At 41.5% G+C, this 18062-nt stretch overlaps 2 protein-coding genes across 4 annotated transcripts in view; one reads left to right on the top strand and one right to left on the bottom strand.

Moving 5' to 3' along the window:
* Positions 1-12877, top strand: LOC308112274 (somatomedin-B and thrombospondin type-1 domain-containing protein; the record flags this gene model as incomplete). Of its 2 annotated transcripts, none has more annotated exons than XM_080467679.1 (5): positions 1-500; positions 8012-8194; positions 8654-8744; positions 11122-11280; positions 11497-12877. In XM_080467679.1, 5 exons carry the CDS (start codon positions 242-244, stop codon positions 11600-11602), a joined length of 798 nt encoding a protein of 265 aa, XP_080323805.1. In that variant the 3' UTR covers positions 11603-12877. The 2 variants fall into 2 exon arrangements, with proteins under 2 accessions (XP_080323805.1, XP_080323806.1); XM_080467680.1 differs by having other exon boundaries at positions 251-500; positions 8009-8194; positions 11497-11620.
* Positions 12878-15559: 2682 nt separating this feature from the next.
* Positions 15560-18062, bottom strand: part of snap29 (synaptosome associated protein 29) — a 4835-nt gene continuing 2332 nt past the window's right edge. Inside the window, exon 6 of one of the 2 annotated variants that reach the window (XM_080468299.1) lies at positions 15560-17213. In XM_080468299.1, coding sequence (XP_080324425.1) covers positions 17053-17213 — 161 coding nt within the window. In that variant the 3' untranslated portion in view covers positions 15560-17052. The remainder of the gene's footprint in view (positions 17214-18062) is intronic. The other variant, XM_080468300.1, reaches the window with a different exon arrangement.

Below are 18062 nucleotides of genomic sequence, written 5' to 3'. Positions count from 1 at the left end.
GAGGGGCGGTGTCCGACACACAAATAGGGGAGAACTTGTGCGCACAAGACTCCACTTTTACGCGTCAGTTGTTCGTTTATCAGGTGCGGCAAACAGAAGTTCCATAGCTTTCTTTTGAACAAGACCATGTTACACTTAGATTTTAAATAGAAATACAACTACTGCCTTATTTCCTCCAGATTATTTCGCCATCTGAAGAAAACGCAGAGCCAGAGAGTGCGGAGCAAGTGCTCTCAGAAAGATGTCCGTCATGGGAGCGCATGGACGAAACTCGGCGCGTCTCGGAGTTGTCATCTGTGGCTATTTGGCGTTTTTCTGCGGGGAGTTCGTCCAGCAGGCTGAAGCCGGCTGTAGGGAGAGAGAGAGCCCGAATTGCTGCACCGGCCGGAATAACGAGTGTTTTGAATACACTAAGAGAAAAACGATGTGCTACTGCGATACCTACTGTCAGAAAACCAGGGACTGCTGCGAGGACTACCAGCGCGTGTGCCAAATATCTGGTGAGCAGCATGTTTAGACCCTGAGATCACTGAAATTTGTTATTACAGTATTACTGAAATACACAAAACATTTTTGGGGGCTCAAAATATATGAAGTTTGTTAAATGCGATGTTTGTGCACTTTTATTGGTTATGGGACTTAACCATTGTCCATTGATGTTTTGGGCAGGGATGCCTGGCATTGAGGTGACATGGAGACAGTGAGACATACTACACATAGCTGTCTCTAGTGCCCCATTATGGCTGTTTGTTTTGAGTGGTGTGTTCTTTAAAAGCAAGTTGTGTGTAATGTTTTTAGGTTTGGGGTGTTGACCCTTGGCCTTCACATTACAGCTTCAAATTGCACAACCTCAACTCCAGTGGCTGGAAAAAGGTGTGAGTGACGAAACAGCAATTTAAGAGAGGTGAATACAGTTTGATTCATGAAAAAAAGACTGATTGTCTACTAAATTAAAATCGAAGTAACCTCTTGCCCCCATCAGCCTCAGTCTATATAAGGACAAATGGGGGGATGTACAACATGGGAACAGACTGCCAAAGATGGTCAGGATTACAGTACAGCTGTGCCAGAGAGATGTGACAGACAGGAAACACTCTGACCTGTAACTGAGGCAACTCTTGCAGTGTGTTGAAACAACTCAAGTTCACAAGGAGTGATTATCTGTGCATAGATACGCTCAGTGTGTGTGACCATTGGCTTAAGTGCTCACTAACAAGCACCTGCAGGGTCAGTCCTCCCAGTCAAAGAGCTTTTAAAAATGTTGCAGAGATCCCTCTCTTTAGGCTTGTTAAGTGTATACATAGTGAGCCTTTGTTTGAGGGAGCTGTGTTGAGATGTAAACAGGCTGCCACAGACCTGAGTCATTAAGTGAAATGTGCTTACAAACGTGGAGGATGTGATTCATTTTATCAGTTGTCGCTGTTTTTTTTTTTTTTTTAAGATGGAATAAATACCTCTAATCACAATTTCTTACAAGAGGTTTTGTCGTGTTCAGTAAGATGGTGTTTGAGTCAACTTTGTATGCTGTGCAACTTTAATAGTATTTTTGGCCTAACATCTTCTAACATTTTACGTGCAATAATTTTTTGCAGTAAATATATTCTACTGTTATTTCAGTTATATTGGAGGTAGATATCAGATGAGGAGATATATTCATATAATGTGACTGAAATCTTTCTTTCTGACTCAAATATACTTGGACTATCACTTACAATGCTTGGAAAAGATCTGAATAAATGTTAAAACATTGTGATCATTCCTTGATTTTTTTAATAATCTTCAATGTCAGTTATCCCTAAAGTTTTATTTTGTGGAATCTCTTCTTCCCTATGAAAGGTTGTGGACTTCCGCTCTGATCTCAGATTCACTAAAACATTAGAGTGAAGCCAAACACTGGTGGACACAGCCACTCTCAGAAAAACAGGAGCCTTTAAAATTGACCATCAGCTGCTCAAAAAAAACAGTTTTTGAGCCACCTGCAGAGAGGACTCCAAGCCAAACTTCATCCATCCTGGATGTCTTAAAAAATGAAAGTTACCAGATCGAGCACGGGGGGAGCCCCTAAGGTTAATGTTGAGTCATCACAGCCCCGTTTAACAGCCTCTGATCCCTCAGAGGTCACAGCTGCCCTGTGCTCCAGTTCACTCACGTGTCACACAATGGTATTTAATGCGGTGCGTTACTCTGACAGCTCACTCCTGATGTGAAACACAACAGCCACACAGCGGTCGGGTGCAGGTGTGGAAGGTTGGATAACACTATCCAGACCATCTTCCTGTACAGAACAACTGTAAATCAAGATACGTCTGCTCAGTTCTCATGGGATATGAAGCAGTCATTGGGTGTAAAGAAATACCTGTTGAGGGTAGTTGTTTTTTATTATTCTACATGCTTGACAGAGATAAATCTAAATGATGTCAGCTCAACAGTGACCTTTGAACCCTGGAGGATCACTCAGTTCTGGGTGATGTTTAGAAAAACACCCCAACTTCCTGCCTGTGCAACCTGAGCATTCGTACAGTGTAAACACTTCCATGCATCATGTGGCTTGGTCCCTTCAAAGCACCCTGATATTTTCACACCCACATTCAACTCCAGACTTTATCTGATCCTGCGGCTCTGTAACGCATCAAGGACCCTGTCTGACGACTGTCTGTCACGGTCTGTAATTAACTCATGTCAGCTGAGCAAAGGGCTTAGAGTGGGTGATATTAGAGGACAGACAGAAAAACTGGCACACTCGTTGCACCACTTGGACACAAGCACTTGTTGCTCTTCAGAGAGCGACACCAGCTTCTCCACGGATGTCGAGTTAAGTGTTAAGTAGAAATGTGTGATGTGTGGAAACAGCTTGTACAGGTATTAAAGAGCAACAGGCATTGACAGAGTTTATTGTATTCAAAGGGCTTTAGCGAATATATGTGACAAACGTCAGTGGTACAAAAAAACTTGCCTGAAAGACACACGCAATCAAATAACTAGATCTGTTTCTGTTCCTAGGTGTGTTTAGGATGAATGCTGTTTAATACTGTCACCTTGCAATATGAGAGGTGGTTTATTTTGGGCGGAATTTCTCCAGCTAGAACAGCTTCCACCAACAATCCCAAACCATTATTGTTAGCTTCATTGATTGAGTGATTACCTGCCACGGGATTACCTGTCTTTTACCCCGTTCTTCAATACATTCAGTGTTTAGAAGTTATTTATCTAAATGAGAAGGTCAATGAGTTTGAGTGCAAGTCAGTCTGCATCTCTGGCTTCTTCCCACAGTCTACAAATGTGCATCAGGGGTTGGTGACCTTAAACTGCCTGTAAGTGTGAGAGATTAACTGTCTCTATATGTTAAACGCCATGACTCTGAACTGGATAAAGCGGTATAGAGGAAGGATGGATGAAATACTGCCTCAAATAATTTTTATACAGCTCATGTTTACAACTCTTTCCTCATTAAAATTGCTGCTCATTCCTCTTCATACACCCTGGAGATCATGATGATCTACAGGAGGCTCCCTCCGTGGTGTCTGGTACTTCTCACTGCAACAGGAAGATGTTGACTGTGACTCAGATACATCAGATCTATGTTCATTATTAATCAGCAGGCAGCTGTACTTAACCGCCCTCTCCTCTGGGGCACCATATGTTGTCATGCCACGATGTTTGCTTCCTTCCACCTACGTTTACTCCCTCCTTTTCTTCTTCCCTTAACTTAAATGAGTGGAAAATGTTTTGAACTCACAAGGCTGAGATGAGCCAGCTGTTGAAATCCTTGTTTCAAACATGTTAAAGCCCAGTTCCTCCTGGCACTCACATCCTGCACACACCAACACTGATCGTTGTCAATTTGATGTCCCACGCCTGGTTTCTTCATGAACTTTCACACTAAAAAGGGTTTTATTGTGAAGCAGACTGAAATATATAGAAGAGGAGTGAATTAACCTTTTTTCCACCGAAGGCCAAACTTAGAAAGGGCCTGACTTCTCACCGGTCTACGTTACCAGTATGAATCAAATCTAGATAAATCATTGTTTAGAAATGCAGAAAACCTATTAAGACTTGGGCACAGTTGGCCGTGCGGCACCTTAACAAGACCACAGTTTTTTTTTAATAAATAGAAATAAAGAAATAAAGAAATAAAATGATGAAAAAAGTTGTAACCTCAATACAAAATCCACCTCAGCTGTGTTTATAATAAACCCTTTAGTTTATTGGTTTGTGTGGGGCCCTTTTCAAAGTCCCAACAGGAAAGATTTAGGTGTTAACCTGTTATCAGGGCTCAGACCTGTGTCCTTCACCCTCTTTGAACAGGCTTATGGCTCTCTCTTGTGTTGCACAACATTATAAAGCTTGTCTGATGGGACCTGAGCCCTGCTCACTGCCTGGGAAAGGGAGGAGAGGATGACTGTGGAGGTTTTGAGGTGCAGTGGTCTTATTGAGCAGCTGGACATCTGGGTCCCATCAGAAAAGAGATGGGGGGTGGATGGAGTTAAAAGGGATTCAAAAAAAGAGACAGATGTGGGGGTTAGAGAACAAGTGAGAGCAGGAGACAAAGTGATAATGAGAGAGGGAGATAAAGCAAATTGGGTGAGCGGGTCTGATAACTCTTTTGTTGTGAAACCCTAAAATGGGATCACAAATCAGGGAGGGTGACAGGCAAAGTGAAGGAATGCCATCCTGAAAAGCAAGACGGTGTGCTCTTATCTCACTGTAACAAGAGTAAATGGAGACTGGCTGCAAAGTTGGGAGATAAAAGTGATGATAATTGATTCACAGTCAGTGTATGAAGCTCTGCTAGCTACCATTAAAATGATCCTTCCTGGTACAAACGTTGCAGCCACTGAAAACTCTTAACTACATTTTTTAAACCATAGCTGCATTTTAGAATGTTTCTGTCACAGTGTGGAACCTGGAGGTATTTGTATGTGTGCAGTTTGAAGATATTTTCACCAGTAAACACAAAGAATACAAATTTGGGCTCTGAAATATCACATCTATCAATCTAACTTTTTCTTTTTTTTTAAATTCAGCCCCTTTCAGTCAAAATGGAGCAAATAAGCATGGATTAAATAAATAAATCTATTTTTGTAACATTACCTAATAGTTGGAAACAAAGGGTTTGTCAATTTAACAGGATCTTCAATTTGCATTAAAAATAACTTTCTGTAACTTTAAAAGTCTTCATTTCAAAGAAATCTGCACTTTTAAATTCTCATATTTACCATGTAGAAATATCAGTGTATCAAAAACACAGAAGCTGAACATGCTGACATCAAGCACCATTTGTTTCCTGTATTGGGGTCAAAGGTCAGAGGTGGTGGCATGCTTTCCGGTGGGGGACTTTCTCGTCCACAATGCAACTGTGCGGGTGAGGCGGTGTCAGACTGTCAGAGAGGTTATCATGTGGGTGGTGGGACTGCTGCACTGGTGGTACCAGAAGCACAGTGGGGGGCCACCAAAGTTGGTAATTGCTTTTTGACCTCTGGTGGCTTAGGGTCAACAGGCTGAGACTGCCAGACACGGTGTCAGTTCTGTATGTGTGTGTGAGAGAGAGAGAGAGAGAGAGAGAGAGAGAGAGAGAGAGAGAGAGAGAGAGAGAGAGAGAGAGAGAGAGAGAGAGAAAATCAGTGTCCATCAAAAGGTTGATCCTTTCCTCTTGGCGCGGGAACTGGCCGACCCTATAGGCTTCACTGTTCACCCTCTCCAAGCAAAGACCCCAGCTACCCTGCTCACTTGTGTCTTTCTCCCTGAGAAGGGAAAACAGCAGCGAAACTTCCCAGTGAACGTCAGAGGATGTTTAGGAGGGAAGGAAGGGCAGGCAAACAGGACTACTGTAGGATAAGAGGAGGTGGAGGAAGCGGCAGTAGGAAGTCTGTAGGGTGGTAGTGTCTGATTCCATCACATGCCTCAAGTAATCTTTCAAAAAAGGTCATGTCTCGAGACACGTTTACCAAGCCAAATGTGTCCGTCTGTGTGTTTTAGGGTGATGGCTGAGGGGGGAACAAGCTCAACTTGGAGGATTTATGCAACTGAAACTGTATTCTGTGTGTGTGTGTGTGTGTGTGTGTGTGTGTGTGTGTGTGTGTGTGTGTGTGTGTGTGTGTGTGTGTGTGTGTGTGTGTGTGTGTGTGTGTGTGTGTGCGTGCATTCGTGCGTGTGTGTGGTGATCTGGGAAAGGCGAGTGTCAGGTGGGCAGCACTAATGTGCAGGAATGCAGAGATTCCACAGTGGCTTTGTGGATCGGCTGTGTCACTGACGCTGCCAGGACCCCCCCTGAAACCCCAACTGGTCCATGGGAATGATTCAAACAGGCGGCACCTTGAAAGCCTTCTCTCCCTCTTTCTCCTGTTCACACACTCGCCAAGCACGCACGCACGCACGCACGCACGCACGCACGCACACACACACACACGCATGATAAAGACAGAGTGAAGTAGATTTGATAGAGGGGGATTAGATTTAGAAACAGTTGTGGTATATTTATCTGTGTTTCTCCTGTGATTTTACCAAGAACTTTCAATTTGAGTTCCAGGGAATGTACTACTGTCCTTACTGTATTCTGCTTTTATTGTCTGCGAAAAAAGAAAAACCAAAAAGTAACACACCACAAACATCACATTAAGGGTTTTTCTGTGGTACTTATGTGCAAGTTTTCATTAATTATAGAGCCTTGCTGCTTTGTGTTTATCAGGTTTATGAAGTGTACGCTTCCTCCCTTACAAACCCTGTTAAATATCTATCACTATTAGATCTTGGTGTTGGACAAGGCCTGATTACCACTGGAGTCTCCTGACTTTGATCTGAGCAGCCATCTAAATAATACAGCTTCCTCTTACGCTGATGTAATTGGCTAAATCAGCACTGAAGGGGGAAGCCTGATTACGGCTACTGCTGTGTTTATGTGGTGTTCTGTGTTCATGTGTGTGAGTGTGTGTGTCTGCATGCGTGTGTGTCTGTGTTTGAGTGTGGTGTAGATTGAAACCAGAGAGAACAGGATGCAGAATTAACCTCTTATTTAAAAGGCCCCCCACACATACAACCCAGGTTTTGGACTTCCTGAGTCTGGGGTTTAGTTTGATCTGACATAAGTAGATGGTAATGACCCAGCCACTTGTTTCCACCTGCCCACCTGAGTAAATGCTCCATGCAGCATTATGCAAGTCTATATCAGGGTGTGTTCTGCAGCTCATACTTGAAGCTGTGCACTCCAGCATGACTGCAAAGATTAGGGGAAAGTTTACAACTTCCTCTGGGTTTAAGAGTAATTCATTATCCTAATTAGAATGGTTGTTACTCCAACATAACACAAGAGACCTTGTCTGGTATTTTACTTGCGATACAGCTTATGTTCATAATGTTTGCTTTGCCTTCACTATTTTTGACAGCCTTAAACACCAAGAACAAGAAGTTTGTAGCCATTTGCCCACAACCAAATTTAACCAACTTTTTGTAATAATTTGCTGATTGTGAACATCAGTAGTGACAAGATCTATGTGTGGTTCATGTGGTGAAATATTTCTGATTGGGGAGAGTTTTTGGTATATGACAGCCATCTGTTGAGATGAATTTGGTGGGACCAACTTTTAATGGGAGTGAGGTTTAAACTCTCCACTACTGGCAAATGAGTTTTGTCAAAAGTGAACAATTTCTTTTTTAAATCCTTCAGTTTTCTTGGAATTCTTGGATAGACTGAATGTCATCCACTGCTTTTTCTCTCAAAGCCCTTAGAGAGCTCATTAGATCCCTGTATTAAAACATCAGTAGTAAAAAGAACAGGTCGCCATCTGTCACTCACCACCCATCATTCCTGGTCTACAGCTTCTGACATGACATGACATGACATGACATGACATGACATGACATGACATGACATGACATGACATGACATGACATGACATGACATGACATGACATGACTATATCCTGTCTGTATGGGCTAGTTGTCATCTGTGTTTGATTGCTTGCTGGTTGGTTTTATGAAACCTGCTGATCTCTGGATTTTCTTGCCTCCCTAGCAGCCATTGACTGTGTGGTGGGCTCTTGGGGTCCCTGGTCATCATGCACGTCTCCATGTGGGGTTGGCAGCACAGAGAGGATTCGCCAAGTTTCTGTCCCCCCGAGAAACGGAGGCACGCCCTGTCCTGATCTCAAACAGCGTCGAGGTTGCTTTGGCAACAATGCTATTTGCAGTACAGCGAAAGGTGAGAACCTTACTTTGTTCTGCGTGCCTCTGCACGTGTGGATTTATGCATGTATGCACTTCTCAGAACTCCGTTACATATTAACTTGGAGTTTCTGCATTCTCGAGCATACCTCTGGTTTACTGCCTTACTTTGAATAGCACGTTTGCACACATCTGTTGTGACGCATTATCTCCAGCTGCACTGTTTCAACACCTCTGTTATGTTTCTTACTGTTGAGTCACCTCTCTGCTGATAATGAAAATAAAATAAGAAACGTATTTCCAAGGAAAAGAGTTCCCAAGAAAACTGAACTTTGATTCATTTGATTTAATGCGGTACATTGTGTCAGAGGATAAGCTGCAGCAGATGAAATGCGGATATATATATATATAAATGTGATCTTCGCAGGGGAAGGGACTTTGGCTCATCTATTTGCTCTGGTTTGTATTTTTATGTCTGTCCGCATCCTGACATCAGAAGTGGCAAAGATCCTGCCCGATTCTTTCAAGAGGAACTTCAAGGACCCCTGGAGGCGACCACACATGCTGATGAAGGAGGAGAAGGCCAGGTAAAAGCTACAATACCAGACTGCAAGCCACCAGCTTTGTTTTCATCTGCAGTGACGGCTGTCAGTGCTGCCAAGGCAGATGGGTGTAAATGCAGCTGAACCGTGTATACCACTAAATGATTGTGTTTTTGTGTTTGTCACTGCAGATCCTTCAGATTGCAGTTTTATTTTAAAAGGACCATAGATAGAATTTCTCCATCTTCCATTGCACTTTACCCTGCTCTCAGGGAAGTGGAGCCATTCTCAGCTAACAACAAGTGAAGACAGTTTACACCCTGGGCAGTGTTCCAGCCAAACACAAGGAGCCAGCGAATTACACACTCACATTCACAACTTGGGGTCAAGAGGGAGGATACACCTCGGACAGGTCACCAGTCCATCACAGGGCAAACTCAAAGTGACAAACAATCCTCCACAGCCCTTAAGACTAATTCAGAGTCACCAAAGTAACCTGAAAAGCCTCATTGTGGGAGACAGTTAAAGCACCGATGCCTGCACTAAGAGAATATGCTCAGAACATTTGAACCTGAGTGTTCTCTCCCTGAGAGTCCATGGCATCATCTCAAATAGTGCATATATTGCGTGCAATGTATTGGAAGCTTTATTGAATATACTTCATACTGAAATTTATTGTCCTTATTCTCACACAAAATACATGAGAACATTCAATACAGCTCATTCTGGCAAAAACCTCTTTTGGTCTCTCCAAGCTCCAGTCCAACTGGATTTTACTTCAAGCTCAGTTCAATTTTATTGAGTTTAAAGGTCAAATTCTACCTCACCCTCCAACGGATTATAGTGCAGATCATGGCCAAGGTTGAGCGCAGCACACAAAGCCTTGAAATTACATGCCTGTGTAACCTGAACTTGTCCTTTGAATATGCGAATCATGAGCTGACCTTTACCGATAAGGCACCCATACTCAGTGTAAGATGTTAACCTCCCCACTGCAGAGATGTCATCTTTAACCTCAGCTGATTGCCGATGTTTTCAGAGCTGGAAAATTTTGAGATGAAGGAAGAAATTTGTGGCTGGTTTCCAAACAGTCTACACTCTTTTTTTACACTGATTAAAATGGACATGGGATCTTTTTGTTTTGACTGAAACACAAAACACCAGGGGACCTGAAGCACATGACTCATAAATGTGAATAGGTTTGAGAGAGGGCAATATCAGACTAACATCTGGTGAATTGATGGTGGAGTCATGGGAACTGGCCTGTGAATCAAGGGCTTACAGTAACATTTTTTGTGTGCGCCATGAGTTTGTCATAGTAATAATCGGAATGAGTAATTCTCTGTGTTAAGGTAGAAAGTGGAAATTGTCCTTTAGACTCATGCAGTTCATTTAGAGAAGCTTAACATAAGCCAATGGTAATATCTTTAAGGAATTAACAAGACAGCATTTTTAGTGGACTGAACACGGATTTAAAGCATTTGAGACTAGGTTTTGCAGACTGGATACCTCCCAGCATAATTAGGGGAGGGAATGAATCAAATCCCCCTTAAACAAGAGCATGTGTGCATGCACAGTACCATAAGCCTCATTGTAGTGCTGAAATAATACCAAAGGTGAATGTCCATGAAAATTCCGCACAGTCATTTTCTTTGTCAATATTATTCATTCACGACTCATTGCATAAAAAAGGCAAGAAAAACCAGACCCATGTAATGTCGCTGTATGTCTTTGATACCTTTGAAAAGCCAAATCCAAACCGAAAAAAGAAACTGAAGCTTCATGTTTTCTCTGACAAACCAGCCCAGTGGGGATTGTGCTTTGCCACAGCTGACTGAATCAGAGACCAAATAAATACTGCAGTGAAGTTCAAAGTGGCTGCCAGAGAACACAGTGATCATAAAACAGGACTTTATTGTTGTTGCCATTGTGCAGACTGAGCTGTGTTGATATTAGGATAGTGCAGGTGACCGGTTTTTCTGGATCACCTTCAAACGGAGCAAATCTCTTATTGGCAAGTTTGTATTTTTGCCTTGTTATAGTTCTTGCTGGTTTGGATTGTGACTTGGCTTTCACCCAAGCTGAGTTGTATCATTTTAGGCGAGACAGAAGAGGGGAGAGGCCTTTGTAGGACGGCCTCCATCTGGACTGAGCCTCTCCATCTTTCTTTGGACATTTTCCACTCCCTTGTTTATTTCAAGATACACTGGCTTACGCAAGTAATTGATTGGCCACGCCAAAGATCAGAATTTTGGAGCTTAAGCGTTCACATCTATATTTATTTAGCACATAATTGTGTGATTTCACATTTGGACTTCTGCATTTTTACTCGATTTCACAGCCATTTGTGACAGAAATTGAGTCAAGTAAAATATTTGTGATAGTCTCTCTTTCTCTTTCCTTCTTTATGCCATGCTTGCAGTTACTGCGTGTATCTGCGGGTGAAGCAGGCGAGTGCAGCATGTAAACTCAAACTGTGGAGTGCTCAGCTGGTGAGAGAGAGGCTGGTCTGTGCAGAGTGTCAGAGTGCCGCCATGTCAAAGACAGATCGCTGCGGAGGCGATGGACTCGAGAGCACCAGGTGAATGAAACGGCTAAAATGCATGATGATTAAACATGCATGCAATAGGTAACTAATGAAAGACTAATGAAAGACAACAGCAGCAGAAACATGAAGTAGTTTTATTCAGTCCATCCATTTATCATAATATTTTGAAAAATAATCTTGAATTCAAATAATGACTTTTGCTGTATTCTAATTGTTGCAACCCTGCATGTAATCCCTAATCTTTTCCAGAACATTCTGGGCAGCAGCCTCAGTCCCGGGCTGTCACGGCTCCTGGATACGGGAGTCGTCTTCTGAGCGCTGCCGGTGTCCTCCCTACTCTGTGCTCTTCGTTTGAGCCGCCGCGTAACCCTGGCCCCTGCCCGGACAGCCGTACGCAGAAACAAGACTTCCCTCACATTCTCCTGCTAAATGTGGAGAGACCTGCCAGCCAGCCAGACCCTCCGGTCCAGATTACAGGATGGGTAACTCAAGGAGATCAGCAGCATCCGGCCACTTTCCCCCCTCACCTCATACACTGCACTGTATACCCTCTTACTGAGCACACAGAAACCCTTGCATTTCACTTCAGATTTTACAGCCACTTAACTTCCTCCTCCAAAGCACAGCAACATCTGTATGCCTTTTTACCTCTGAATCTTTGCTATCTACCTCCATCGATGCAAATGCATTTGCTAATGCATAATATATAAATATATAAATATATTATTTTTGCTTTATACATTTTCTACTTATGATTGTCTATGTGTATTGTATATGTGTCTATATTGCTACATTTATTTGTATCAAACCATTTAAACATCAAACACAAGTTTCTATGTACCCAGGTTGAGCTCTGATCCAAAAATACCGAAGGTTGGAAATGCTCAGAGTTGGATAATCCAAGTTGTATCCACGGCCAAAAACCTTTAGCTAATATATCCGTGTCCTACACTTTTTTGTCCCAAACGATATTTCTTTTCAGCCAGAGTAAGTAAATTTCAGGAAATGATTCTCAGGTCTTTAGATTTGTGTGTTTGTGTTTCTCACCATGATTCCCCCTTCATGTTAGCCTCTTCTGATGTTTGTGACACATGACTAGAATCAGTAGATGTTAAGTTACTAGAGAGGAAACAGAGCCATATGAGAGATTTTCAGCTTGGCTTTCTCTGTCCTCTGTGTCTAAGTTTGAAAGAAGAAAGCTACATGACCCTCCCTGTCGGCTCTGCTCAGAGGGGAGTTTTATCAGCAGACCATCATCCAATATAAATATCACACGCAGCCAAGTTACTCCTATCTTATTAATTAACAGAAACTCCCCACAGCTCCACTTCCTTTCAATCTCCTTTCTTGTAGCCTCAACTGACTAAATGTTTTCTTGAAGTAAGACTGCAAATTAACCACCGCAGTACCTTTCTAACTTGGTTAAATGGCACATTTCACACGTTTTCTTATTTTTCCTGCCGGTTTAAGAAGAGGACATGTGCAGTCACAGTGAGGAGCGGCTACTTATTCTCTCCCATGTCTGTGTTTGTGTGTTTATTTATTATGAAAACTGGTGATGATTATATTAGTAGAACTCAACATATCCTCTGTATCTTGTCCATTAGAGAAAATAAACAACTATACCATCAGCTTGTCAACATTTTTAACTTTTTAAATTTCACATGAGGAGGTTATTTTATTTTATTATTTATTTGAAATGTTTCACTTCTGCAACAGCTACCACAATAATAAGGTCATCCCACAGTGAGACCAGTATTCACTAGAGGTATATAGATTATAGTTTCAAACGTGTAACCATTAGCATGTTTCTGTTGCATTCTTGGCATTTTTGGCTGAGGTGTAAATGGGATGGAAATGGCACGAATGAGTATAATCATGTTTTTGAGTTACATTCTCCTGCAATTTTGAGGACGGTGCCCATGACGTAACCAGCTGAAACTACGTGTAAACAGGCTACGGACGCGCTGGACAGCTCACATCACGTGCAAGTACGTCTTCTGCTGGGATTTGTTTAGGTTCTCTAGACAGAGAGACAGAAATACTCAGTCTTAAAGCCTGCTGGCCTCCTCCTGTGGTGGACAGATCACCGGAGCACAAGGGTGGAGGAGGTATTTGAACCCTGGCTCTGGTTATAATTCTCAATGTTTATGAAGGCAGCGCTCCTTGTCATTGCTGCCACAGTTTTCTTTTTACCACATTCTAATGACATGTTGCACACATATCAAGAAAAAAAACAAAACACAAATTAGAGGCGTCTTCTGCTCCTCAAATATTCTAATTTGCTTGCAGTAATATTTTCTATATTGTGGGGGTATTTGTCAGGTTTTTAGCGCACTGTCTTGCTTTTTAATGACAGATTGTGTAACCAGAGTGTGAAAAAGAGGAAGGGTGACCTAACCCTTCCTTGGCATTTATCCTTATGTTTCCTGACAATAGTAGATTGATGACGGCCACATATATTTTATGGTTGTGCTAAACAGTGGGATATGTTCTGCCTTTGTAGGATTTCTACACTTGGCGAAATCGCTGAAATTGTCTTACATGTTCGGTAAACACTTCTCATATTAATAGGATCACTGACATGTTTGCCTTGAAACATCTCCTACTCCCACTGAGTTTATGCTTCTAACCTGAAAACATGTGATGATACATTGACCACAAAAGCTAGTTCAGTGACAATAAATCCATTTTTAAACGTGTCTGATAAAATGCATTTACAGACATTTGAGGAAAAATCATTACAACGTAGAAAGGTGGTAGTCAGCTGTGTCTACAGTGTAATCTTTTACAGAGATCAAGCGTGGATTTAATCCCATTTAGAGAAATGTTTAAGCTATAAATAGTAAAAATTTTGATTTTATTCTGTTTTATACTTTCTAACAGTTTTACATATCAAAATAGTATATATTGGGTTTTTTACTGTCTCAAAAATACTTGGAAAAGTTACAAAAGAAAAAAAGTTGAGGAAACATTTATTTTCCAAATATTTCTTTGAGTGCACTATAGAAGATTAAGGATGCATTTCAGGTTGTACACTTTACAGATGCCATGTGGCTTGGCTTTGAATTTTAAAAGAAATTTGAATGTTGTTCAAATATACTATATAATCTCTGAACGTTTCACGAGAAAATATGTAACAAACATATCTAAACACTTATTTGGAAAAAGTAGAGTTTTACTCGTTCTAGGAAATCCAACACCTAAAACTTTAGTCCTCAGAGATTCATAAAAGGCTACTTGTTTTCTTCTCAACTTGAACTTCACCTCCTCCATTAATCTCCTCAGCCTGCCTCCCCCTGTTTCTCTGCTCTCCTCCCTCCTTCCTCTCCTCCAGCTCACGACCAAACTCCCCTTCGTCAGCACAACTCTTTATTTTCTCTTACTACAACAGTGGCAATAGAGGGCTGTCAGCCTGACAGTCCATCCCTTCTGCTGCCCTGCCTCTGCTGCTAACCCGCTTTCCAAAGGGCAGGAAGGCCCGTCGCTGGCCCGGTGCCTGATGGGCTCCGACAGCAGTGTGCTCTGGGATTACAGCCCCTGAAAAGGGGGGCATTCCAGCCCTCACGGCTTTTGTCACAGCACGACCACTGTTTGCTTTTGACAAGACAGCTGTTCAAAGCCCGCCCGGCCCCCTTGTATGAAGGGAAAAGACCCAGAGGTGACTTCCGTTTAGTGCTGGTGTCGGTGGATGTGTGGTGACACCTCGGCCTCAGGTCCCATCTTCAGCAAAAAAATATGTGTGACCTCAGTCTGACTCAAATTCAACACGTTAGTGTGATTACTGCACTGAAATATATCAAACGTTCAATATTTGTTCCAATAGATTTTATGTTGCACAAAGGGCTTCACTTTCCTTCACCCAAATGAAGATATAGATGATTAAAGAATGAAATCTATCCTCTGTTCCAACATTCTAAAAATCACGGGTTTCCATTGCTGGAGTCTGGGACCCTATTAGGGGGGCACCAGAGATCACAGTGGGGGTCAGAGATTTTGTCTGCTCCAGGATTGTTAAAATTAGATTTGCACAGTCAGAGAAAACCATAATAAGACTCTTTCTAGTAGCAGACTGGGAAAACTGCACATTGCCTTTACTTTAAAGGCACTTATTTCGGTATTCTGGTGAGAGTGGGTGTGTTTACCACGGTTTGGATTTACTGTAATGTTCCTATAAATCAGATTGGAGAAGGGAGAGTCTTCCTTCAAGGAATCTTGAATCCGGGAACTATTCGTCAATATGATGATTCAATAAACTGACCCTTTATCATGCAATTGATCATTTGTTTGAGGACCACAAAAGAAACAAAGTATCACAAAAAGGAATTTTAATTGAGACATGCAGAGGTCTCTCAGCTTGAGTAACCCCCCCCCCCCCCCCCCCCCCCCCGTTTGTTCACCCTATTGCAAACAGTCTATAGGTGTTTTGGGAGACTTGTAATTAGCAAGTCCTCCAAATAAATGCTTGTCGACCATGTCGGAGCAGCTGGTCTAACCCTAAGGAATGATAATGAATGGTCGCCTCGACACGAGGACCTGATGGACACACTGTAACACAGATGGTACACAACACACTCGCTGTAGTAAATACTCACGCATCCTCAGATGATGATATTTAAGAGGAAAAATGTATTAGTGTCTGACACTCGTGTAACATTATAACACAGACTATTATAGTGCGGGGATGGTCAAGCAAAAACTTTTCCCTCTTCAGGACAAAACTACCTTTACTTAAAACTGTCTTAGCCAACAATATTCACAGACACTATTTAATAGTTCTCTGAGGTGCTTCTAGAAATTCCGCCCTGTGGCGCCACCTTGTGGTAGTTTTGACTCCTTACGACACAAAATAAAATATTTCTAAGGACGGTAAAGCTCCCCTGAAAAATGACTTTATTGGGTTTGATTACAATAAATGGATTACATGTGAAAACAACAACGTAACCATGAACAAGTCTTTTGCTGCTGATTACAATACCTTGGAAATAAAACTTTAACTCCAACAAAACCTGTCAGAGTGGTTCAACTTGTAACTGAAGATGTAACATAATGATTAGAATAATAAGGAAACCCTTTCAGTTCTGAGTTTTTATTTTCACAGCTAACTTATTCACATCATTCATGCTGTACAATAATTCAGTACAGCTTTACCGCAGTGAATATATATAAAGGATGTATATGCAAAGCTATAGAGCACTAAAGAATTAACATATTTCAGACAAAATGAAACAGAAACCAAATTATGACACAGATCAAAGAAGCAAGTCTACTGTACAAATATAAGGCAAATGTGACTTCAGATAGGCTTGTTTGAGTTTACATACAGGTGTTGTAGCAGGTACGATGTCACTTAGCACTGATCTTTGAATAATATGCAAACTAAAAACAATGTTTTGTAATTTAGTGACTTAAAAACAAAATCTTAACTCTCAAAAATGAATCAATGAATTTTGCTCAAAAGATTAACAAGCTTGTAGCCAGTTTTGGCAATAATGAAAACTTTTACTCCGTCCCACCAGTAAAAATTCAAAGACGACAATCAGAAAGAAGTGCAGTGGAGGATAAAGCCAACAGACTGAATGAGAAGTGTGAGCCTGCTTCATCTGATACACATGGGATGAAATCATTTCTTCCAAAACTACAAAAAAAGTTTTTTTTCTATTCTTCAAGAGGCAGAGGATTCTGTTGAAACCCCCCCCCCCCAAAGAAATAACTCAAACGTTTGTTCAACACCGGGCAACGTGTGTGCAAGTGAAAGGATGACCTTTTGCCAGTTTGCTTCCATAAATGGTCCAAATGTTCTTTTCATTTCAGGTTTTTAATCTGCTGATTTGTGTTGTGGATTTTGACATCCATCTTGTCAGCTTTATTCAGAATAGCATCGATCGAGTCGTCCTGGTCTTCGATCTCCGACTGGAGACCGAGCCCAAGGTTCTTCAGTCTTCTCAAGCCATCAGACATCTCATCTATGGGTCATTCGGAAAGGAAGGGAGACATTAGGTGAAGTGAGGAGAGACAATTTATGTCACAATGGCATCAAACTGGGACCTCCAAAAGGTTCCCGAGAGCTTCACATTTCCAAGCTTGTAAATAACAATAGTTCTTATAAACAGACCGAAGAGTCAATGTCTTCGCATTGAGCGTTTCCTAAATACAAAACTATCCCTTTATATCCCATATATACTTATAAAGATATTTGGACACTGGAAATTTAAATCCTAGAGTACAAAGATAGTATAAATACATGTAAATGTATGAATTATGTGTCAATTACATGTAATGAATGTATTGATAAACTGATCAACATATTTTACCATTTGTAGCCAAAACACGGTACATTTTTTATTAATGTCTCACTGAATTTCGGGAAAAGTGTTTCTACACACCATCATTGTAACATGTTGTATTATATGAAATAAATTGCCCCGTCAAGGACTAATCTACAAACTTGGATCAGATCCTCACATTGGGAAGAAAAGATGCTTCATCAAAGTTCGGGATAAAAGATAAGAGCTGCACTTATCTCGATACTTAGTATGAGTATATAATCATATAATCGCATATTCTATGATTGGAATCTATTTGAAATAAAAACTTGGGAAGGAACAGGAACAAATTGGCAAATTATCAAATACAGTCAGTTTTCCAATAAAAAGGGGACTAAAATCTAATAAAAGAAACATCCATCCATCCATGGCATTATAGAGCGTAACTGAGCCCAGGCAGAAATCCCCTGCAACTTCCTCCAGCTCTCTTGAGGGGACCCCAAGCCACTCCCAGACCAGACCAGAGATATAACATCTCCAGCAAGTCCT

The sequence above is a fragment of the Lipophrys pholis genome (genome assembly GCF_963383615.2).
Source record: "Lipophrys pholis genome assembly, chromosome: 7".
NCBI lineage: Eukaryota > Metazoa > Chordata > Actinopteri > Blenniiformes > Blenniidae > Lipophrys > Lipophrys pholis.
The sequence above is the reverse complement of the archived record's forward strand: the minus strand, read 5'-3'. Positions and strand labels throughout refer to the sequence as shown.